This window comes from Lissotriton vulgaris, chromosome 7 (assembly GCF_964263255.1).
Source record: "Lissotriton vulgaris chromosome 7, aLisVul1.2, whole genome shotgun sequence".
Classification (NCBI taxonomy): domain Eukaryota; kingdom Metazoa; phylum Chordata; class Amphibia; order Caudata; family Salamandridae; genus Lissotriton; species Lissotriton vulgaris.
In genome coordinates, this window is record NC_141695.1 from 1,496,887,008 (window position 1) to 1,496,911,401 (window position 24,394).

Sequence of the window (24,394 nt, forward strand, 5' to 3'; positions counted from 1 at the left end):
GTAAAATGCTATTTATGCACAGAGTCGCGCTAGCAAGACCAAAAGTTAATGAGCAAAGCGGCGAAATGATCTAAACAGTCTGCAGCAAGGTAACGTTGTCAATTTCACAATGCAGATCGGCAATTACACTATGTGAATGGGCAGCGCGGTAAATTAAGCAAGCAGGTGGCAATCAGAGCACACAGTAGGCAGAAATAACAGTCAGAGTACAGAGTGTATGATATGCGCAGCAAAACGATACCACAACAGCAGCAGGGGAGCGACCACTCGGCTTGGGAGCGAGGAGTGAGTCAATTTATCTATCCACCCATTCACTCACCCATCATCTACCCTTTCACTCATCCATCCATCCACCCTTTCACTCATCCATCCATCCTTTCACACACCCATCCACCCTTTTACCCATCCATCTACCCTTCCACCCATACATCCATCTATTTACCTTTTCTCTCATCCATACCTCCACTCATTCACTCATCCTTTCTTTCATTATCTATCCATTCCCCCTTTCATTCATCCATTCTTCCTTTCAGTCATCCATCCAGCCATTCACGCATTCCTTCACTTATTTACTCACCCTCCTTTTCACATGAGCTGAGCCTTTTTCTGTAGAGTTGCAGACAGAAGAGGCCCATCAAGAACTTCACCTTGCTGTAGTTCCTAAAGCACAGGGTGGCTGCGGTGGGGGAGAATTCACTATGCCCCTCCACATAGGCAGACTGAAAACGCAGAAGTCATGAGTCATGCATGATGCACAGTGCCAAAGGTGACTGTGACATGGTGTTGTTTCCAGGGCTTTAAGTGGTGTGAAAAAACTGGTGGGTCTCTTCAAAGGGGGTGTTTAATGTAATTAAGAGCATGATTTAAAACACCTAGGCTACAAATCTGCGCTTAGCATAGTGTTGTGCCTGACTGGTATTATGTCATTTCTGTCATTGCATTCATATATATACATAATACAGCAAGTATTATTACACCAACAACAAGCCAGGACTATTGGCTTTGTCAATGGTTGCTAGTTCCTTAAAATTAAAATAGCAGCAACCATGGCTTTGTTGAATATTATATTGAAAATACTTCAGTTCTAAAATGGCCAGACAGTGAAAGAACGATAACCTGTTCTTTTTAACTTGTTTTTCGGGCTTTATTAAATAAACTGTTTTTCATGTTGCAGCATTGGCGTTTTACCTATTTTCTAACAGATTGCCCTGCTGTACACTGAGGCAGGAGGAGGCCGCAACATGCTATGACACCCCAGACTGCCCCATTGACATTCTGTATGTGCCAATTACCCGCATACAGAATGACAATGGGCGGGTGGGGCTGCTCTTGTGCTTCAGGAAGAGTGCGAGGCGGCCTCATCAGGGGGCGGGTGAGGCCTCTCACAGGGAAGCAGCGCTGCTCCCTGTGATGGGCAAAATTACGGACAAAATGCGTCCGTAAAAGGGATCCTCACGGACAACGGACGTGAGGTCCCAATTACGGACGGTCCGTGAAATTTACGGACGGTTGGTCACCCTAGCCGCCGAGCTCTTTGCCAGGGCCGGTTTTCGGCCGATTTTGTTACAGGGCCGATTTTGCAGCTATGCTGCAAAAACGGCCCTGTAACAAAAACGGCCCCCAGGGGCCCAAAACCGGCCCCTACCGGTGCGGCGCACCGGGGGATTGCCCAGTGCCCGCTATGGCCAGTCTGGCCCTGTTCACGCCCGTTTTGCATATTGAACCAGTTTATACATCCTTGCTTTAGACATTTACTAATTAGCAGTGCGTTTTTCCTGTTTTCACTTAATAATATTACATGAGTAGTGTTGTAGAATCCACCAGTTCTCTGACTCACTGTTACCATGATAAAAACACAGCATTCTGGCAACAATCTCTTTTGTCTTGTAATCTACGATTTGTTGCGTTTGTGGAAACGTTTAATGCAAGTGGGTTATGATGAATCTCTGTAAGAAAAAAACGACCAGTATAAACTGGTTCTTATTAAATGTTTACATCAATCCACTCACTCCTATTTTATTACCACTGACATACCAAGATGTGAAATCCATCTTTGTGAATGTCCTTTACATGAAAAGAAACGTAGAGGTCTGTTTTGCCTGGTGGCACAGATCAGAACTGCCCCTCTCCTCTTACTCTCACAGTTTGCTTTCCTCTTGTGTTTTTCATCTCCTTGATCAGTTTGCCCATTCTCTGTTCACATTCACTGCACCTGTTAAGGCGAGACTCTCAACCTTCCCTTTTGACTCGCTGCCTTTCGTCACCCTTCCTCGTCTTGCAACTTCTTCTTCAACCTCGTTTTCATTTTGTGGGGTGTCTATTCAAGCAATGACCCCGAGTTGATGCTGGCACTCAGTTAAGAAAGGATCACCCCCATAGTAATGATGCGTATACAGACATTGCTTGCCAGAGGCCACAAATGAATTATAAAAAAAAACGATGATCTCTGCAGATCAGATATTTATCTAATCAACTAAGTTTTAGGTGATGTTTACCAAATTCCGCAAGCTGTCTGGTTGCAAAAGTTCTGTTTTGAGCTTACAGTGCTTACCATTGGTTGGCTTCAGTGTCACTATCATTTGTTGCTTGCTTATTTGATAGTTTGCCTTCCCTTTCTTGTGTTATTCACTCCCTTAGAGCATAGCCTCTTTGCAGTCCTTTTATTTGTCTGACTTTTGTCCTTCCCTGCTCACATTTAAGGTACTACTTTTTGGGTCGAGCCTAGAGCAGCGCATGCGCTGCTGCTCGACTTTTAGTAGGGAGTAAAAAAAATTGCTACCCACAAGCTTTTCGTGGCCTAAAGCTTGCGTGCATGTGCGCGTGAACGCGCCAGCCGCCATCTGCCTCCTATCTCATTAAGCCTTCAGCCGTCATGGCTCATTAAGTGATTTCGCGCGCAGTTGTTTGTTAGTAGAAACCAAAGTTTCTTTTACCTCTCTTCTCTGCACCGTAAATATGGTATAAATGCTGGGAGTTGTTTAAAATGCACTTTGGTTTATTCATTGAGGCATTTACGTTTTAAAATGATGAATGACGCGATTTAAAGAGTAGATCGTACTGGTGCTTTTGCAGTTAAAGATAATCGGATTTTTTAAAATGTATGTACTGACTGCAACAAAGGACGACAACTGCAGCAGCAATAAACTGACCTTGAGATTATTATCTGCCTAACGCATCGCATGCTTTACTGCTGTTTGCAGAGACGGGCCTTGCCGACTTCCCGGGCTCTTTTTCCTAATCTTTGTATCAGGACAGAAATAAACAAACAGTAATTCTCTTTGGCGCCTTGCAAGGGGTATAAAATGCTACTTTAATGCAATTAGCATTCCGCTTCTTGGCTCTTCCACCCCTTTCTCTCGGTTCTAGCTTTACAGTGCATGTTCATCCCCGTTCACACTTCCTCGTTTCTTTCCTTTCAGTCTCACCTTCTGCTTATTTTTCCCTTTCTCTGTCGTTGACTGTCCTTCATTTACAGTCTCCCTCGCGCCCCTATTGCTCTTTCTCCCGCCTTCATTAAGCTCTATTTTCTGTTCGTCTTTCATTTCTTTACCAATATCTATCTCCTAGCTGAGCTGCCACTATGACAATGGTGTAATGCAGCAGTGTTGCTGTCCTATGCTGCCGCATCCTCGCTTTTGGGTGCCCCTCCTGTCTGCTGCATATGCATATTCCCTCTGCCTGGATGGAATACTTGGAGAAGTGTCTTTATAAAGTATGAAATCTGCAGTGAAATAAATAATGGAAGCCGTATTTTCTTCAGAAAAAAACCAAGAAGTGGACTGTGTAGACATCTGTCTGTGCTACACTGGAGCTCTAAGCCCCACACTGTCCAGCTGCCCCCTTCCCCCAGGGGTTTCTTACAGTTTGGTGACTTTTTCATACCCCCCAGTAGATTTGTCTGTCTCCACCTTCCCAGCTCCCACAATCTAATCGAACAAGACAACAGCAGCTGCTCTTAGCCTTTAGTAATGTCGCACTGGTGTCCACATCTCCTCTGCTCCCCCCATGATAGTGACAGGGGACACCGGTGTCTGTGAGTGCCATCCTCAGCCTGCCCCCTCTAGGGATCCACTTGCCTGCTTTTATGGGAGCTTAGTTTTATATAGCACCTATAACGAAAAACAAGCATTGGCATAGCCAATAGGTCCCGCCTTTGGGACCTAATAAGTGTTTAGCCATGTAACAGTTGATGATGTTGAACCAAGGAAATTGTGCTGCATAACTAAATACTTATAAGGTCCCAAAAGTGAGACCTATTGGCTATGCCAATGCTTGTTTCTTTTTTATGCAGTACTCCTTAAGAGTGCATGTGTTTGCTGCTAGCTTTCTCTCCTATATGCTGTTTCAACTCTCAATACGACCTGTGTGCTGCTTTGCACGTGAGTCCCTTGCTCACCTTGCCACTGGATTCAAGCAAGCCGGGCTGAAGACGGCTGGAATGCCAGAAACCGGTCCTCGGAAGCTTGTTTCCGGTCCAGGGAAGACATGGCTTGGCAGTTCGGGCTGGACTGTTCCCATGAGGCACCGGGTCAGACTGATTTGCATATAGCCATGTCTGAACTGGGGGGCAGAGTGGGCTAAAGAACGGTGATGGATTAAACCCAGATCTTTTGACTGGGTGTGAGTGTTTGATTGATTCAGATGCTCCGTCCATCACCACCCCCTTTTGTACCGCATACATGCACTTTGGCACTCATTCATGAACTCATGCATTCATTCATCCACCCATTGACTCATTCTTGCATTCATCCACCACACAATCCATAAATAAACAGACACACAAACATTTGTAAGTTAAAAGAAAAGAATAAAAGTACAAAAAAGAAAACAGACTGCCACCTGAATTTGATGGGCACATGCTTGCAATAAAATAATAAAATTAAACATCGTACCGGACATCATATTGCAATGGTATTGTTTATCGAATTCTATAGTTTCACTGTTGATATGGTTCAAGGTTATGCTTCAAAATATGAACACCTTATTGGAGCAGTTAAACAATGAAATACTGCAAGGAAATGCTTATTTTTTAATGATCACCCCCAAACTTTTGGACTAATGCTGTTGGTTTTTCAACTCTGAGACCTGCTTCCGTGCCAGCGTTCTAACCCCTTACAAAATGTATGGTGAATTGGCTACCCCCAATTGGCATAAGTTGACTTACTTATTGTATATGGTACCAAAGGTACCCAGAGCATGTAAGTTAGAGAATCCACCTATGGCTGGGGCTGTGGCACTGGCACTGGCACCGGCTGTGCATCCCTGGTTGAGACGAGGTACAAAAACCTTTTTCAAATGAGACCTCAAAGCTCTAGTACTTAACACTACCTCCTCAATTAGCATAGGTGGATCCACGTTCCCTTAGACCCTACCCTCTTTGACTAGACCTGCAGAGGCAGTTGTTTTACCATTCAGCCTCTATTCGGTCTAAAACACTAGATCACATAAATGATGTTTCGTTATATACTTTTTGTGACTATTTTAACACTACCTCTATTCTGTATTTTCTGTACTTTCTTTACAATATTGTGGGAAAACTATTCTGTCCTATATGAATAACCACCTGTATTTCGAGTAAACGTACTCACATAATATGTAAAGTGCTCTGAAACCTTTGGGTCTTGCCAGAGCTATAAAACACTCAAAAAGAAATAAAATGGCTCCCAGCCTACTACTGCAGCCTGGAAGAGCGGTTTACAACTGCTAGTTTGACTTTGCCATTTACACCAAACGCAAAGCCCCGCTTCTCTTAACCCCTTCGATGCTTGTGACGGAACCATTCCGTCATGCCTCACGGTTGGGCTGTGCAGATGACGGAATGGTTCCGCCACAACCACACACGCGAAAGGAATGTTCAGCACCGGGGAAGAATCGGCGCCGCAGGCAAGGTGTTAACAATATATATGCCTTCACTAAGGAAAGCCTATCAAGCCTTAAGGCAAGGAAGCAGTATATTTTAAAGTGGGACTTGTACTTTAGAATGTCTTAACAGTAAAACTTCCATAGTGTTGTTTTAAAGTGGAAAAGCTAGTAGCCTCAATGACTACTATAGAGTTACAGGCTGACACCTCAGTCCTGCTAACTTCTGAAAGGGACTACTAAAATGAGTACTTAAAGGTATCAAATTAACCACGGCACTAAACTCAACTTGATGCCCATGTAGAATTTAATGTCACTTTTAAGGAAAAGCAACTTTTAGAAAGTTGCCACTTTGTTTCCCACTTTATCCAGTGGCCTCTCGCAGTTGCTGCCACCAGACAGCCTTCTGCCCTCCTGGGGAGTGTTCTAAATGACTCCCAAACTTAGGATGATAGAGGCCTGTCACAGAAGGAAGAGTTACCTCCCCCTTGCAGAAAGCAACACAGCGTGTTGGTCTAAAGGAGAGCTTCAAAGTAGAAGCTGCCTTTGGTGGACAAATGCCGATCACACTAGAGAAGGTTGTCCCTTTGTTCAAGTAGATGTGCTTGTGGCGGGAACAGAGAGTGGAAACCAGATGCCAGACTGTTTTTTCCGTGGACATGTAGGAAGAGTTCAGGCATCTTGACAATAAACAGACAAATGCCCTCTGTGGTTGCTATATATCACACATAGCTGGAAGTTGTCACAAGATGCAGGGCTGTGGAATTCCTATAACCCGACACCCAGGACACATTGGGGTTAAGAGCAGCAAGTTTTCAAGTTTATTTTGTCTTTGGGACAAGTAGGCCCACCCCCCTGCAGCACAAACCCTTTGGCTGCCAGATTACACTACCTCATTATAATGGAGGGAAGGGCATTGTCTGCAGTTAAGGTAATATTTGTGCCTTTATATAAATGCTCCTCAAACTTGTATTTATGGTTCATTTTTACAAAGCATCATCATCATAAAACTTTATTTCGGTCTCAAGACCATAAAAGTGTGAATACAATATAGTTCACACAAAAACTTAAAACACAAACAAGGTACAATAATAGCCAAATATAAAATGTAGCAATCAATCCATCATCTAAAATTCATTAGATAATAAATTAATGATTTTAAGCACAATGTAGACCAGAGCAACAAAAACCTATGCCTTCCCTAAGATGGACATCATGGTCCTCTATGTTGACTTTGGTCATACAATGCATTACACTCAAAACTTTTATGGTACTCGCATTAAGTTTCGTGAACCTATTTAAAAATCAAGAACTTGAGAATTAAAATATGCATCAAACTTACTCTTTCATAAGATTCCTTCTGATTGTCCACATACAGCCCAAAAGCTTTGCAACTGAGTAGACAATCGCTGGGCTGGAATCCGATTTAAGGATGCAGAGAGCGTCACCACTAATGCGTGTACCCATTAGCTTACAGAACAGTTTAAGCCATGTAGCTCTTGGACATGAGAACCTCGGATAAACAAAGAATACATGGGCGATTGACTCTGTTGCAGAAGGGCAGTGGGGCACAATGGGGAAAATGTAGAAGGCTTCTGCAAAGAAGAACACCTAAAAGAGTTCAGAACAACTGAGCCAAACCAGAACTGCATAAAATGTTTCCTGTCCTGGGGTATCATAATAGTATCTAAATATTGTTTGTATGAACTGGTAAGTTTAAAATCCATGAACTCCATAGTTAAGCGCCCCCGGGATGAGTTTGAAAGTGTTGCCTGCATTACCCAATCCCAGTACTGCTTCTTAACTAAATCCTTGCTGGGGAGCAATGTAGGGTCCTTTATATCCAAATAGCCCTATTTCGGACAGCAGGGAATTAACTTTACTAATCCAACCTGTCTTCTTAAAGTGATCAAGTACGCGAACTTCCTTAAGGGCAGCAGCATACGGAAGCAACTCTGGAGTGAACCTGATGCGTAACCAAAATAGTAAGGGGCGTAACTTAGCGTTCTCTACAATAGGAGTCCTACCCAAGTCCAGCCTTAACTGGTGGAGGGGCGTACACTGGGGTAACAAAACCAGAGACCTTTAAAAAATATTCTCAGAATTCACAAGGGCATCCATTCCTTTGAAGCCCCAAAATTCAACTCCATAAAGAGCTGAGCCTACTGCTTTAGAATCGTAAATCTGAAGTGGGGCTGCCACAGGTTTTCTGAAGGAAGTGCCCTCTTCTTTTATCAAGGCCACTGCTATTTACCTACGCTTTAGGGACAGCTTGCCTATGTGGGGCTTCCAAGACAAATCTTCAGAGAGGGTGATACCCAGATATTCAAAGGTACTCACCCTTTCAAGTGAAACCCCTCCTAGTGAAAGTTTACTTCTAAAAAATGTATGGGGGTTAAGCAATAGAAGTTTCTTCTTTGCAGTGTTAACCCCTAGTCCTCGAAAATTGCAGAAGGCTTTGAGGCGATTTAATAGCATCTGAAGTCCCCCAAGGGTTTTAGATACTAACAGGGTATCATCAGTGAATTATAATATTACCACTGGTAACCCCCTTCCCCTCCCCCCAGAGTAGGGGTGTCTGCTGGGACTTCAGAACGAAATTGGACAATGCCATTCACGAAGAGGGAGAAGAGTGCAGGTGCCAGTTCACAACCCTGGTGAACCCCCCTATTAACTTTTATTGGGTTGGTTTGTTGGCCTGGGAGCCCCATCGGGCCCTCGCAAAGTTATCTGCAGTTAAGCAAATAATTAATGATAGAATCTCCATGGGAAGACTCGCATCTATTTACGACCTTCCAGAGCTTATTTCCTGGGACAAGATCAAATGCGGTCTTTAGACCTATAAAGGCTACATAAAGGCTCCCCCGACCAATAGCCACAGTCTTCCACGACAAAGGAAGAAAACGAAAGGCCTGGTGCTTGTTTTTTGTCTAAAGCCTGCTTGATAGGGAGTCAGAATGTTGTGCTCGCTAATCAAGTCCTGTAGCTTTGCAAGGACTGCATGAGCAAACACCTTTCGAAGACAATCTATAAGACTGATGGGTCTATAGTTGCCAGGTAAAGGTCTATCACCTTTCTTGTACACAGGGATCACCTCGACTGCCTTCCATGAATTTGGTATTGGAGCTCCCTCGGCTATCTTGTTGGATAAGGCCAAGATGGAATTTGTCAAAAAAAGATGGGGGGGGGACCAGGAGCTAGTTAATGGTACAGTGCCCGTGCTCCAAACTAACCATGAAGTCAACAAAAGGGGGACACTGTTCCAAGGTGAAGTAGTGTGGCTCACTGGTTAGAGGCGGCAGACCCGAGAGCAGAGGACGGCCCGGACCAGGGTTCGATTCCCGACGCGGCAGGTTTCTGGACCAGGGTCAGCGGACTCGATAATTCTCTCGCCTCGGTGCCCACTCTGATCAGCGATCACACTCGGCAACTCTGGGCACTAGCTTGCCTCATCTTCACTAACGGCCCCACCAGACCGCCGGGGATGCCTGGTCTCACCCTGGAGATACCCATTAAGGGACCATCTCTCAGGGAAGCCAGGAAGGGTTTCGCAGCGGTCGAAGCGCGGAGGTACCCCTTCGGGAGTGAGTCCAGCGCTATATAAGCACACAATTAATTAATTAATTAAAGGTGAGTAGTGCAAGCAGTCACTACCCCACTCCAGAGAGAGAGGAAAAAAGAGGAAAAGGAAGTATCCTAGGTCTGGGACTCGGTGGGGAAGAACAAGTCTTGTCTCTTGTTGCCCTCACACACCCGACGGATGTCATGGTTTATCATCGGGCAGCTGCTCCTCGTCAGGCCGGCACTGCAATGCCCTATGGGTCCCCCAAAGGGTCACTTTTTCGGAGATCTTTTGAGAACTGCCGTTTGGTGCATGTTGGTGAATGAGTCCTATGTGGAGGATAACAAAGTGCGTGCAAAGCCTTAAAACTGTCTGCGGGTTGTCAGAACAGATACTTTAATGTGGTGGTACCCTTGAAAGAGTAAAAACCCCGTTGGTTGAGAGTTACCCCTGTAGGCGTAATGTGCCCAGGTAACTATGAGCTGTCCTCTACACCTGCTAGGGGTTGTAAGAAAGGCAAAGGAGACATGAATTAAATAATGAAATAGAGAAAGTTCTGGAGACAATTAAGGTTTTGCTGCCAATATGTGCACAAAAGCTCCCAGAGGCCTCTGCACACAGTACCATTTTTTGCAGTCTGAAGGCTGAGAGCAGTGAGTGTGTAAGTTACGGAGAGGCTGCGTGTTCATTTTTTCAAACTACGATAGATTAAATGGTGGACAGCTGTTGGCATCGGCTATAATCATAATAGCATTGATATTAAAACGCATTGCTAAACATTTCAGTTTTTTTGTTTTATTTGCAAATAGATCTGTAGGTGTTGGTGTGATACAGGGGCCAGTAGTTCAGCTCCTACTAGGATTTCCACTCGCAAAGAGGTTAAGCACAAGGGAGGACTGGTTTGGACTGGCTCCACAGCTGAGTGTTTTTGATGGCTCTTTGGTTCGTTTACCCTTTCCCAGTCTTTGGTAGGAAAATGCTTGTTTACTCCTCCTCTGGCGTAGGTGGAAAAATAGCTATTTGATGCAGACTCGCCATATTTTGCTTGATGGTTGTAGACCTCCGCAGACAGGTACCAATACCAGGGTCATCTTTTCCTCCATTCCCCAGTCACCCCCAACAACAAAACACAGTGCCCCAGGTGCATGGGGGGGGGGGGGGGGGGGAATTGTGCTCCAGCTACTTCGTGGCATAGTTGTTGGGGTTGTGTGCTAGGTACACATATGTCTGGTTCTCATATCACTGGATGTCGATCCTAGAACTTGAGAGATGTGTGTTTCCTGACTGATTCCATATGCGAGCTCAGGAGAAGAGCATTCCCTACAGTCTCAAGAAAATGTTGCATCATCGACTATAATGGCTCTGCCTCTTTGCGAGAACTTTTTCCTATTTTGCACTTGAATGATAAACAAACAGCTCACTTATTAGTGAAACATTGTGACAAGTATGCCAGTTCCACATTTTGGTTCATTAGGCACGGTTGACTTGGAATGCTTTATTAAAGTTCGACATAATTGTAAATTGCTGCCATTAGGTAGAGAATTCAAATTACAGTTTTACGCCTTTCAGTCCAGATGTCTAAAACGCTTTGGTGAGGCTTGCTCACAGAACTAAAATTCAGTTCTGCTCTTGGGTGTAAGGTAAGTCACATATACCGAATAACTGAGAGTCACAATTGACTAGTTTCTGCAGCCATTTTATTTGATTTTCCTGACTTGGGGATACAAGGTTGTTATTGAACATGTGTAGCACACTATTGTGTAGTGTAAACAATATTCATATGTGGGAATCATGTCATGATCCAAATTTTGCTCATTTTGGAAAGTATTTAAACTGTAGTAAGATCAACAATCAAAATGGAAAAATCCCTTTAAAGTGAGAAGCGTAAGTCTGACAGTTACATACAAAAATAGTTGCACAGTCCAGCAAGTAAAAAAAATAATACAGGTAGAAAACTTAAGTTTAAAAGCATTGATGTTCAGGGAGGAGCTACGTCAGCAAACAAGATGGCTGCTTAGGCTCCCGGCTCCGACGACCTCCGTATCCCGCCACAATATCCTGTAAATTATCCTGATTTTACGCCTAGCCTCTGTGTGCATGAACCTCTCCGCACTCCGATGGTGAAATCCGGAAACTTTTATCGGTTGGTTTGACGAAGTTCCATCGAGTTGAAGATTGTGGCCTATTCCAGCGGTGAAGCCAGGGCCTCGAGTATTTTCACAGCCGGGTTGCAGTGCAACAACATCGGCCGGGAGACCCAGGCTGGGTGCGGTCAATCGGAGTGTAGGCTTTGTTTAAGCCAGAATTTGGCGGCAATCGTTTCTATTGCTCAGCATCGATGGAGGAGCGATTCTGCTTGCTGTTGGCTGCGGGTGGGGGTCCCCGTCCCGCGGACCCGGTACTGGGCCCGACGGAGTTCGGTGGGTCGGGGTCTCTGGCCTGCGGCCTTAACCGGGTTGACCGTGGCTGTGAATAAAGACTGGTCACCCTCCGCATCTGCACGTTCGGGATCCTGTTTGTCCCCCCCGAGGATGCCAGATTCACCCAGGGAGGTGATTGTGATTGGTGTCGGGCGTGAGACTTTGGATCAAACGGTGCTTGAGCCATCGCTGAGGTCAATACTGGCAGAAATGTGGGCGTTCCATTCACATGTGGATGTCTTATTGAGCAAATTGGACACGCGCCTATCTGAGATGGACACGCGCCTATCTGAGATGCTCCTGGTGGAACCGGACCCAGCCTTACTGTCGGAACAGCAATCTGCAGCCATTCAAACCGCGGCCATTTTGACTCCGTGCGAGAACCCTGTGAGGAAGCAAGTATTGAAACCATCGGATGGTGCCCTGGAGGACGGTGTTCCCGAGGTTGTCAGTGTATTGCCGATCCTTCAACCACTATCGACTTTGGAGGTACCGAAAGACGTTCCCCTCCCGGAAACTTTTCGTGAATTTCCATTCATTTTGTGGTCGTCCTCTCCTTTCTTGGTGACCTTACGACTCCTGGGCAAGATACATTGGGATTTTCCATCTAGGAGGGAGAGTTCTCCTGTGTCTGAAGTTTTTGTGGACTCACTGCCTATGAGTCGCCATATATTTATTCTTGATGACTCCCTTCTCCTTTATTACTCCTTTGTGTGCCTTTGGGTCTCGCTCGGGGGGATTTGTGTGCTGGTTCGGAAGGGCCAAGGTTAAGATCAACCAGGTCGGGAGTTACGGGTGTTCGACCTGCAACTGTTTGATCTAAGAGGCTGGGCGGTGTATCATGGTGACCCCTAATTTCTTCTATAAGTGTTGTCATACTTTGGTCTTTTAGTGATAGGGGGTGTCTGTTTCTGGCGGGGGGACTAAAGGGGCTGGGAGCCCAAACGGATAAGCCCTCCTCCATTCTTTTTCCTACTTTTAGGGTTTTAGTTATTAGGGGCGACAGGCACGCTGCTAGTGGGGTTAGGCTGTAGCCATTTGCAGGGGTGCAGGGTGGGGGGCTGGAAAGGGGTTTTTTATTTTGCCTTTTTTTATTTCTATGGCCTTTTCCTCCCTTCCCTTTCTCTTCCTTAAAGGATCAGTATAGCTGACGATTCATTCGGATTCTTATTGTATACTTATATTTAGTGCTTATGCTTTTGTGATATCCTGATTCCCGGGTGGGCAGGCCCTGAGAACTGGCGCTCAACATTGAATGTATATTGTATTGTTTGCACCGATCCATATGCTTTGGGGCCAATGTTCCATTATAGCGGTTATTATGTGCATATCCTGTCTCTTGCCCTGTCCCCCGTATTTTTCTGTTTGATTGTATGGCATCTGATCCTTTCTTAAATAATATAAAATGGAACCTTTGTCTCATCCTGGGACTCAGTTGTGCATTCTAATACAAGTTTTATCCTGAGTCGCTGCCGGACCTCAGGGTTGTCGGCTGATGAGCTGTGTCGTACTGTGATATAGGCGGTCTTAATTTTGTTTAGCGGCCGGCCCCTGCGGTTGTAGGCCCATGCTTGTATTTTTATTGAATGCTACAATAAAGGTTTCCCCCCCCCCCCCCCCTAAAAAAAAGCATTGATGTTAAATTGGTTTACATGTGTATGTTACCTGATTTGGTAAGTGTGTGATTTACATGCACATTAATCTTAACTAATTTATGCATTGGTGAATAGGATAATAAAAACTTGTTTCTGATTCAAAGAGATGTTGACCCTTAAGCGGACGAGTTCCTGAACTGCCTAGTGTTAAGTCACCCAGTTTTAAATAAATAATATGGTCTTTAAACGTGATGCAGTTTATTTACTGGGGGGTGTTAAAGTATTCAGTTATAGGTTTCTCTTGTGGAAACTGTTGGCTAGTAAAGAATTGAAACGGGGAGAAATACTTGTAAATATAATTATGAACTCTAAATTGATTTTAATTCCAGTGATACAGCTAAACTCTTGACGGATACAGAGTCTATTTATTTGGAAAATCTCAATAAGAGGTCTCTTCAGACTCCCCACAAGTAGACCATTGTTTGAGTAATAGAATGATATGAAAACGAGTGAATAACAAAGTGGCAACGTTTCAGGAGGGATCGGGTGAACCACATTGTTCTCCTCATAATAAATTTCACCGTAGTTTGTGATTAAAACCTCTACCTCTTAATATTTTTTCCAACAATGTGGCCAATTAGTGTAGAAATGTAATTGATTTAGACACTTAATTTATAGAACGTTGATACAAAGCGCTTTCTTGAAAATTGATATTCATCTTTGGATAATTTTTATTGTAAACTTGGGCAAGATTTGTAGAAATAGGTTGCGCCAAATTTTTTGGATGCGATTTTTTTTTATGCTTACTGATCAGTAGCTTGTAGTTAGATTATTGTTTCTAATATTTTGAATTGCATAACTAGCTCCTGACTTAAAGAAATGTTTCTGCGTTGGAACCTAGAATCATTCAAATGTGTGCCATCCCTTTTTATACTATTGTACTTAAGGGGACTTTAACTCCCATATGGGCAGGGTGGTGAATTACAATGTAGATATAAAGCTGATTGCAATGTATTCACTTCCTCTTACTTCGTAGTTGATGGTTTGGAATTGCTGGGCTAAGTGAATGGTGGTCAGTCTTTAAACAGACCAACCAAATTAGCACATCATGTCTTTAACAACGTATTTTCTGTTAATTATATATTTTCATTGTAAGAACACTGACCATTGGTTAAAGGTTTAATGACCTTGTGTTGTGAAATGGACATCCCATGAGGAAGGTAAACATAGACTTTACTTAGATGTCTAGCCTACAACTAACATGCTCAAAGCACAATTACTGTTCAGGTTGCCCAAGTAAGATTTGGAATCCCTGTAAATGATGGTTCAGAAAGCAGTGTTGCTGCAGATCATGTCAATGGATAAAAAAGAAAATGCTGGTTCCTACTAAGGGATGTTTTTTAGGTCTCGGCTTGACTGCTCATGAGCTGTCTCGAAGAGACACGTTTAGAATTCAGTGGGCTTCAGCCCGCCCATAGGCTAACCATTTGTTCCCTCCAACGTCGCGCTTGTGTCTTTCTTTTGTCCATACCATTAATGCGTCATGCCTCTTCCTGTGTTTGGCCCTCCTCAAGAGTATGGACCAAGTACTTGTGCCCATCCACTGCTTCTGTTTTTGGAGCGACTTTCTTCTTTGTTTTTTGAGCACACCACATGAGTGCTTGTGTTTTTACTCGCTTCGTCTGCTGGCAGGACCGCCCCCTCCTAAAGACTTCTTCAAAGCATTTTGATTAATACGATGCTCCCTTCTGCGCGGCGCTCCACGTCTGAGGTGATAATGTCACTATACATATTGCTGTATATACAATTCTCTGTGGCACATTGGTAGTCGCTTGCTTTATAAAATTCAAAAATATTTTTCTTTTCTGCTCTACTGTACTAAGTATGTCAGTCTTACAACAGTAGAGAGGATGTGGCGTTGCAGCAAGAGCTGCAGACTTTGAAGCTGGGGAACCCAGTTCGAGTCTCGGCAGGTGGCTTGACATCCTGTGATTCTGGGCTAATCACTCAATCTCTCTGTGCCTAAAAATGAATGTGTCAGTCTATAATGCAACGGGTGCTCATGTAAAGTACTCTGATACTTTAAGGGTCGGGTTGGTGCTGTCAAGCGGAGTTCCAGTGCGCTGCAGTAACTAGATAAGTCAGCATTGTTGTGAACATATTTTGACTGTAGTTTGTCCCCATTTTCTTCCTTTACTTGGGTAAAGATAGTGGTGCAGGACTGTGATGCCGAAGAAGAGCACTTTGTTACTTATGGGAAACCTGTTGAGCCTCTTGAAGAAGGTCATTCTCACTAACTCAAGATGATCATTTACTTCCTTCCCTAGCTGTGGACATTTGTTCTAGTGAACGCTGTGAGGCTGTCTGCGTAGCATTGGCTGACTTCACACCTCTCAATTCAGCCTCCTTATGGCGTTGAAATCTTAACTTTTCCAATATACCAAACTTTCTCATTGACGTTAATGGGAGTCATTCTCTGTAATAAACATCTAAAGCAGTGTTCACCAAACTGTCTGTATTCACCCTACAGACACACTCTTTCACCCCCTTTCAAAACTGTGCAAGCCAGAGCAATACCTTTCTGCATACATTACTGTTTACACGGCTCAGCACAGTCACATTGCACAATTGCTGTGCACTGTGTGGTTTGACGCACTGGGTACAGCTGGCTAAACTACATTGACATCAACAACGCTGATAGCTCTGATTGCTGAGACCTGTTGGCTTTGCCAATGCTCGTTTGATTAACTATGAATTTCAGTTGATTGACCCATCCAGAATCTGTTGGACTTTGTCCTCTGGTACTTGTTATGGCACACACTGCTTGAAGTGTATCTCTCATTTGAGTCATTTTAGGCAGGGGCTTGATTATCAACATTCAAGATGTTCTTTTGATGGTCAACAAAAGGGTTAACAGTCCATGAAATCGGAGGTCTGATGGCTAAGAATGGTCTTATTTCATCAGTCTGGATAATTTATATTGCAGGAAAGTTTAGTATTTAACATTTTAAGTCTGTGTTGGAAAAACATAAGTTATCCAATAAATCGTAGCCAAATAAAACTGCTTTTGTGAATAGAGATGGGGCAGGTATATTACCGCTTATTTTACACCGTCGTCAGCTGCTGTTTATATCTGAGTCTTGAATGGATGTGTGAATGGTTGATTTTCATAAGATTCCATTAAAGACACTGTTTTTGCAATCATGAAGGCATTTGCTAGTTGTCCAGGAAAGATTATTTATGGGACATTTGTCGTTTGCCAAATTCCTGGGCGGAGAGCCTGGCAATTCTGATTTTATCAAATGTCCCACTTAGCACCTAGTGAAGAATGTACTTGGATGATCCTACCGGTGAATCTTTTGCGATGCTTTCTTCATTGTCTTTGAAGAGTGGTCAGTAGTAACTAAAATAAAAACTAATTGCCTGGCTGCGTTTTAGTGAAAATTGTTCCATTTCAAGCTTTCTGGTTGTATTGAACTCTTTAAGACACGGTGCACAAGGTATAGCCCCTTAAATTTCTGGGATTACGCTTTGTCAGAAGTGGATCTTTAGCACAGCATTTAGACCCAGTGATAAACTGGGGTCTCGTGATAATTTAAAGCCCTTATGGACGTATAATTAGCACAAGAAGGTTGGGTGTGAACCTAGTTCTGCCCATTCGTGGAGTAATTGCAAATTTGGCAGAGGACTGGGTCCCACTTGTATTGCATATTAGCAGCCGGTTTGGAAATCCTCAGATTGTTCATGCAGGCACAATGCTTAGCATGCAGGCGCTGATCGCTGTTTTTCATGCATTCTAGGCCCATTGACAGGGACACGAAGCAGGCAGTGAGCTTGTTTATCTTCCTGATAGTTATTTGCCCATATTTTGTCGCCCTTCTCTTTATTTTGATTCATTGACTCCGGCCCCTAGATGCATGAAGATCAATGGTCAGAGATGTTTGAGTCCTTCAAGAAAGGCAGTAATGCTGAATTCTAGGTTAATCTACTGAAATACCCATGGGTGATACCAAGAAAGAAGTTCAAATTCTTCCCAATAATACCAGAAAGTTGAATAAGCAATTAATGGCAACATTTTGTAGGTAAATATTGGGATGAAAAATGTACATATAAACTTTTCATTCTTAGTTGTAAACGAGCATAATTAGAGGAGTTGAAAATATTTAAGATCCGTTCCCTGCTTGAAATGTCACAGAGAATATTTGCTGGTAAATTTGGAAGTTCTACAAAGTTAGAATTGACAGAGATGGAATAGCATGACTCAGTAGGGGTAGATTGTGCCATGGTGGTATAAGCTGCGTGGAATTTGTGTCTCATGTCTTGCCACAATTCCCTCTATCAGTCCTTGAGGGAATGCATTTTATTGAATGATATTCACGATCCAATATTGTCTTCAATGAGTCCAGCATGGAAATGGTGTGCTGAGCAAAAACTGAACAGCCTTGTTTTAAAGCTATGATGCTGACCACAATGCAGTTTCATTTGAATTTAAATATAGAAATGTGAGCTGGTTTGCCTTCTTTTCGGTAATTGCTATTTTAATCCACATGCTGTTTTTTTGTATGACTTCTGTACTAATCAAATTGGAATGTATATGAATTAATTGAAGTAACAGTTTATTCCAGTACTTTCATGCTTAAAAATATATTAAATAGAATCCTTCCTATTTTGGCCATTTTGCAAATAAATGTAATTGCATTTTTATTTTCAGACTATAAAAAGGCCCGTGCAGAAATAAAGAAAAAGTCTTCTGATACAATTAAGCTTCAGAAAAAAGTGAGAAAAGGTAAGACCGCATGCTTATTTCAAATGTGCTGCTATTGCTGTTGTTTACTTCTGCCAATCTAATGGTTCTGTTTATTGTATGAAAATCTATATTTGTTTTAAAAATCTATGTGGGTCTCTGCTAATATTTTTATGATTGAAAAGAGCAGAAACCCTGGGTCCATCTAGTTACTCCATTTCAGCACCAGTTGCAGCAGTCAGAGACCCAACTATTTATTTTCGCTGTCCCAACTCTTATACCATTTGGTAAATTGTAGGTGCTTTGAAATGTGGTCCGTTTGTTGCCTGCCACCTATATAGATGCTACATTTTGTCTCTTGTCCTCCAAATTTCCACTTGAGTCCTAAATACAGATAATCTAACCCTAATGTAAAGTCTCGGCTGAGAATGCTATCTCCAAGAAAATAAACATGGCCACCTGTGAGGCAATGGTTTACTATTCAAGTACTGAATACAGTTGTGTGTTTCCCAGCTTTTACTGCCTAACCTTCAATCCCTGGGTGTTCCTGCGCTTCAGCTACCCGTTGCTAGACCCATTCAGTGGTTGTAGTGGTGGATTTCTCAGAATTTTCTGCATCCGGTTCTAGATCGGAGATCCTTCCTGGCCCATGTGGCATAAGGGTACAGTATTCAACCCATCCATGTATAGACTTGCGCACCAGTGGGAGCCCTCGGACCCAGGGAAATAGCACAAATATGCGTCTGTTTCACGGTATGATTTCTATAATGATGTACTTTTTTTTTCTTTTATTGAAACTAGATTCGTTCATTTGTCTTTAAGGGGCTCTCGGTGTAGGTTTTACAAAACAAAAGTGCTCCTTCGATTGGCAATGCGGAGCCTGCTGCCAGCGCATCTGTTTAACGTGATAACATAGACTTGGTTACGTCTGGCTCGACGTGTAAAACACAGTTTATATTTTGTCTTGGCTTTTCAGGTTTGTGCTGTGTAGCTTAATCCTAGTAAGAAGGCGGCATGGTTTTTCAGTTTGTTTGATAGGTGTGATTGCATTCTGGTGTGGCTGTGAGTGCCTGACTCATTCTCTCCAAGCACTGAACCCTTCTTTTGCAGCAAAATACCGACTTGCAGTATCGTGACCGAAGGCTTGTGTCTGATTACCAAATGCAGCCCCGGCTTGTAAAAAGCAGGAAAATGACTTATTTTCATGCGAAAAACAAAACTCAACCGGGAGATGAAAAATCATATGGAGAGGGGTGAACCACCGTGCTGGGGGCCAGCAGCCGTGTGTGCAGTATCAATGAATCCAGCGTTTCATTCATAAACCTGGGCGCGGTGTGCGCGAGTGGTTCTCATTCATAAACACAGGAGTAGGCTGGCGCCTTCCTGCCAGGTGGATTGTCAGCCGCTCTCTGCATCACCCAGTGTTGCACTGCAATACCGTAACCACGGCAACAGATGCAGCAAACACGTAACATTGTGACGGTTTTATGAATCGCATGATGAACACCCATGTCGCATTCCGTACAGTGGCCCTTAAGCGGGACATTAGTGATTTTACTGAGAAGAATGCCAAGCGCGAATATCATGAAGCGCGCCCTTAGGACCCGGGCCCCCCGGGCCACGCCCCCGGTCACGTGATCAGGGGCGACCGGTCGCCCAATACGGCACTCGGTCGCCCAAGTACTTCCGGGTCAGGCGCACGTATGTCCGGCTGGGGGGGCGGGGGGCGGAGACCTTTGCCCTATTTAGGGTCAGGAACCCTGGCTTCTGTCTCTCTTTGCCCTCTGCCACCCCAGCTGACGACCTCGCCGGGCGACTCCTTTTTCCACCCCCTACCATTTTACTTGTAATTTAAATTGTCCCTTCGTCCCTTCAGCGCTCGCACCTCCCGTTGGATTGTCGAGGGAGTGCGAGGAGCTGCTTGGAGGCGGCGCTGGTGTTCCGGAGCCCGGCGGCGAGGCTCGGCGGCTGTGGAGAGAGTCGGCGGGAGATCGGCGCGCTGCGACGGAGAGACGCCCATTATTGCCAGGTAAGGGGCCGGGAGTTCTGGGGGGCCTGCTTGCAGCCGCTGATTGCGGGAGGGGGTTAGCGGGTTTTTTTGGTGGGCTTACTTCCGGTGGTTGGTGGCTGCCGGTGGGGCTCCTGGGGTCCGGGTACCTTGTGGCAACGTGGGCGGCTCGGCTGGGGAGCGGGGGTTGGTATTTGCACGGGAGTTGGGTTAGGTGCGCAGGGCAGCAGTGGGGAACTTAATTGGAGCGCCCACTTCGAGGAGTCAGTTTCCCGCGCAAATTGCATTGTTTTGAAAGCGGCTGTGTGGGGAAATTAGTTATCTCAGTCATCTCGGAGGCACACTTTCCCGCGCAATCCCGCATTGATATAAGCAGAGAGCGATGCCCCCCAAGAAGGTCAGCCATAAACGAAAGGGGAAGGACCCCGAAATTGCACAACTATTGAAGCTAATGCTAGCGAAGCTGGGTGATGATCAGGAGAGCGCAAGCGATAGCGATGTCTCCCAGGAGGAGCCTGAGCAGGAGGTCATTAGCGAGCGACCGCGTAGGGAGGGGGTGCCACCAAGGGCTGCTTTTCCCCCCTTAGTGAAGAAGCCCAGGGCTCAGCAGAAGCGTAAAGGGGGTGCATCACGTAAAAAGTCTCATGGCAGGGTAGCTGGGGGCGAGAGACCAGTAGGTCCCGTCCCTCTTCCGTTAGAGGAGATACCTGCTACTTCATTGGAAGATTTGATTCCTACCCCCCTCATACCAGTCTTACCAGGTGTGGACCTACCGCTAGGAGCGGGACCTACGGGGGGGAACACCAATACCTGCAGTAACGCCAGCTGACCCAGTGGGTTCAGCATTGGCAGAGATTAAGGAAGCACTAAAAGCATTGGCCCCGGTAAATCCGCACCAGGCTGTGATGGGGGTACCAGCACCTCCCCTCCCCCCTCAGCCAGTGGTGGCGGCAGCAGGCGCGCAGGACCCGATGGCTGGGCTTTTAGCATCTGTAGCTAGTCTAGTGGGACAACTAGCACCCCCGGCGGCGGGGCAGACTCCCAGCACAGTGGCAGCAGCCCCGTGGGCACCAGGGCAGACGGTGGAACAGGGGGCGCTGTTAGAAATCCAGAGGCAATTGGCACTTGTAGTTGAGGCGCGGAGTGCGAAGCCCAGTGTGACTACAGGAGCGACACCAGCTATAGCGACAATACCTGTGGGAGGTAAGGCATGCGAGGTGGCGGCCAAGGCCGGGGAAGCGGGGATAGTGGCGGGGGTGTGTCACGGGAATGTGTTATCCCAACCTGGAATGTTAGCCACGCATGTGTCCACGGAAATGAAAGAAAAAATCTGGAAAGGGGCGTATGTGGATATATTTGCGCTCATCAGACCTACTAGGAGGGACCTGGAGTTCAGGGAGAGGGAAGGAAAAGAGGGCTCCTCCAAAGACAGGAGGCCAAGGGTAGAGGAGTCTCTTACTAATTGGCTCTTTGGCTTTCATGTGTACACGACGGTCTTGTTGGAGAAAAGGCCAGAGTTAGCGATTCCATTGGTTTTCTACACAAATAAGATTGTGAAAGCGCATGCGACTCATGGGGGAACAGCATGGTTGGATTATGATAGGGAATTCCGGTGGGCTAAGGAGGAGAACCCGAGTATTGGCTGGGACCAGGTGGAAATAAATGCCTGGCTTGAGAACGTTAATGGTGGGGGGCACCACACCAAGCAGCCATTTCGGACTTCACAGGGTGGCCCAGGGGAAAAGAAAGGGGCTTGCTGGGCATTCAATAGGAAGTCATGCAATTATCCCACAGGCCAGTGCAAATTCAGACATGTCTGCTCCTATTGTGGTCACTCCTCGCATCCAGAGTCTAAATGTAATAAAAAGTTCAAAGAACGCGGGGGTGCTGGGAACAAGGAACGCAAGCCTCCCCAGCAATAGGCTTCCTTCTCCTGTAGACATAGGGAAATTGATTTATTGGCTCAATCAGTACCCAGATAGGGCAGCAGCCAAGGTTTTGTTTGATGGTTTTTCTGTAGGTTTCCGCATTCCCGCCCTAGGCGTTCCTCCTGTTGACCGATGCAACAATCTCATGTCAGCTAGAATGCACCCAACAATAGTAGCAGCAAAGGTAGAGAAGGAAGTGGCCTTGGGTAGGGTGGCTGGCCCTTTCCCCGCTCCTCCACTGGCAGGTTATGTTTGCTCCCCCCTAGGAGTAGTGCCTAAGAAGGATCCTGGGCAGTTTAGGATGATACACAACCTCTCAGCTCCAAAAGGTTTCTCTGTGAATGACTGCATTGACCCAGCTTTGTGTTCTGTGACTTACTCATCCTTTGATGCCGCTGTGCAGCTGGTGAGGGAACTGGGGCGGGGGGCAATGTTAGCAAAAACTGATATCGAATCTGCCTTCCGTCTGTTGCCAGTGCATCCCGAGGATTACAAACTGTTGGGTTTCCAGTTTCAGCAGCAATTCTACTTTGATAAGTGCATGCCCATGGGTTGTGCTGTGTCTTGCAAGTATTTTGAGACCTTTAGTTCCATGCTGCAATGGGTTTTTTTCGCACAGGACAGGTTGTGTCAATGTGGTGCATTATCTAGACGATTTCATGGTGATGGGTCCGGCGGAGTCAGGGGAGTGCGCTAGAGCGCTCAATGAACTGGTGTTGATGTTTCGGGAGTTCGGGGTCCCCCTGGCCCCCGAAAAAACAGTGGGCCCGGCCACGTGCATGTCCTTTCTGGGGATAGAAATTGACACGGTGGCGGGGGAGTGCAGGCTGCCTTTGGACAAAGTTCAGGCCTTTTCCCGAGCGATTGACGCCACTCTGGCGGGACCTAAGGTTACTCTTCACCAGCTCCAGGTACTTGTTGGCCAGCTCAATTTTGCCCTAAGAATCATCCCCATGGGGCGCCCTTTCTCTAGATCCATAGCCAGGTCAATGGGGGGGTTAACGCACAAACACCACCGTGTTCGGCTGAGGGCAGAGGTGAAAGAAGATCTTAAGGTTTGGCGCAGCTTTCTCAGCGAGTTCAATGGCAGGGTGGTGTGGCCTGCCCCTCCGGTGTCCAGCTCGGAACTCGGCCTGTTTACTGATTCGGCCGGCAGCATCGGTTTCGGGGCCATTTTAGGTCCGGCCTGGTGTGGAGCAGAGTGGCCAGCAGAGTGGCACAGGACAGGCCTGACTAAAAACATAGCATTCCTAGAACTCTTTCCTATTGTTGTAGCTGTGACAATTTGGGCCGACCGCTTTAGGGACAGGGCAGTAGTATTCTGGTCGGACAACATGGCTGTGGTGGAAGCTATCAACAGGCAGGGGGCCTCCTGTGTGCATGTGCTGAGACTGCTGAAACAACTGGTGTTGGTATGCCTGAGGCTGAACTTGACTTTCAAGGCGGCGCATATACCGGGAGTTGACAACAATGCTGCTGATGCTTTGTCTCGTTCCAAGTTGCAGGAATTCCGGAGGTTCCACCCGCAGGCAGAGGAGCGAATGACGGAGTTCCCACCATCACTGTGGACAATTGGTGCCCCGCATTAGCGGGGCTGGTAGGTGCTTCCATGAACGATCGCACCAGGAAATCTTACCAAAGGCATTTTAATTCCTACAGGTCTTTTGTGGAGGAGGCTGGGTTGCCTCAATTGTTTGCCCCAGATGCTATTCATGGGTACCTACAGACGTTAAGGGATCAGGGCAGGGCTGTCTCTTTCGTTAAAGCTAACTTGTCAGCAATAGGCTTCTTTGCAAAACTGGCAGGGGTTCGAGACCCGGGTGGCTCTTTTTTAGTCAGAAAAGCTGTGGCGGGCTGGGCTAGACTAGAGGGACCTAGGCGGGATTCTCGTAGGCCTTTGAACATCCCGACCTTATGTGCTATGGTGGACCTTTTGCCCTTGGTTTGTGATTCCCCCTTCGAAGGCACCCTGTTGGGGGCGGCCTTCACTTTAACCTTTTATGGGGCATTCCGTCTGGGTGAAGTGGTGGGGTCCTCTAGAGTGGACCAGGAAGGGGGCCTTCAACACAGGGACATTTGCCTGTCTCCAAGTAGTTTGGCGGTGACTTTAAGGAGATCTAAGACCGACCAACTGGGAAAAGGGGTCACCATTCGTCTGGGTCCTGCGCCAGGGGTCTCGGCCTGCCCGGTAACCCGGATGAGAGCGTATCTGGCCCTGCGCCCAGTAGGGAGCGGGCAGGCCTTGTTTGTTCATGAGAACGGGGACTGTTTGTCCCAG

The 24,394-nt window shown here is 45.8% G+C and overlaps 1 protein-coding gene across 4 annotated transcripts in view; it reads left to right on the top strand.

Moving 5' to 3' along the window:
- Positions 1-24,394, top strand: part of LOC147705867 (protein MTSS 1-like) — a 377,494-nt gene that overhangs the window by 147,788 nt on the left and 205,312 nt on the right. For all 4 annotated transcript variants that reach the window (XM_086932312.1, XM_086932313.1, XM_086932314.1 and 1 more), the window contains exon 4: positions 18,148-18,222. In XM_086932312.1, the coding sequence (XP_086788438.1) occupies positions 18,148-18,222 (75 nt within the window). The remainder of the gene's footprint in view (positions 1-18,147; positions 18,223-24,394) is intronic.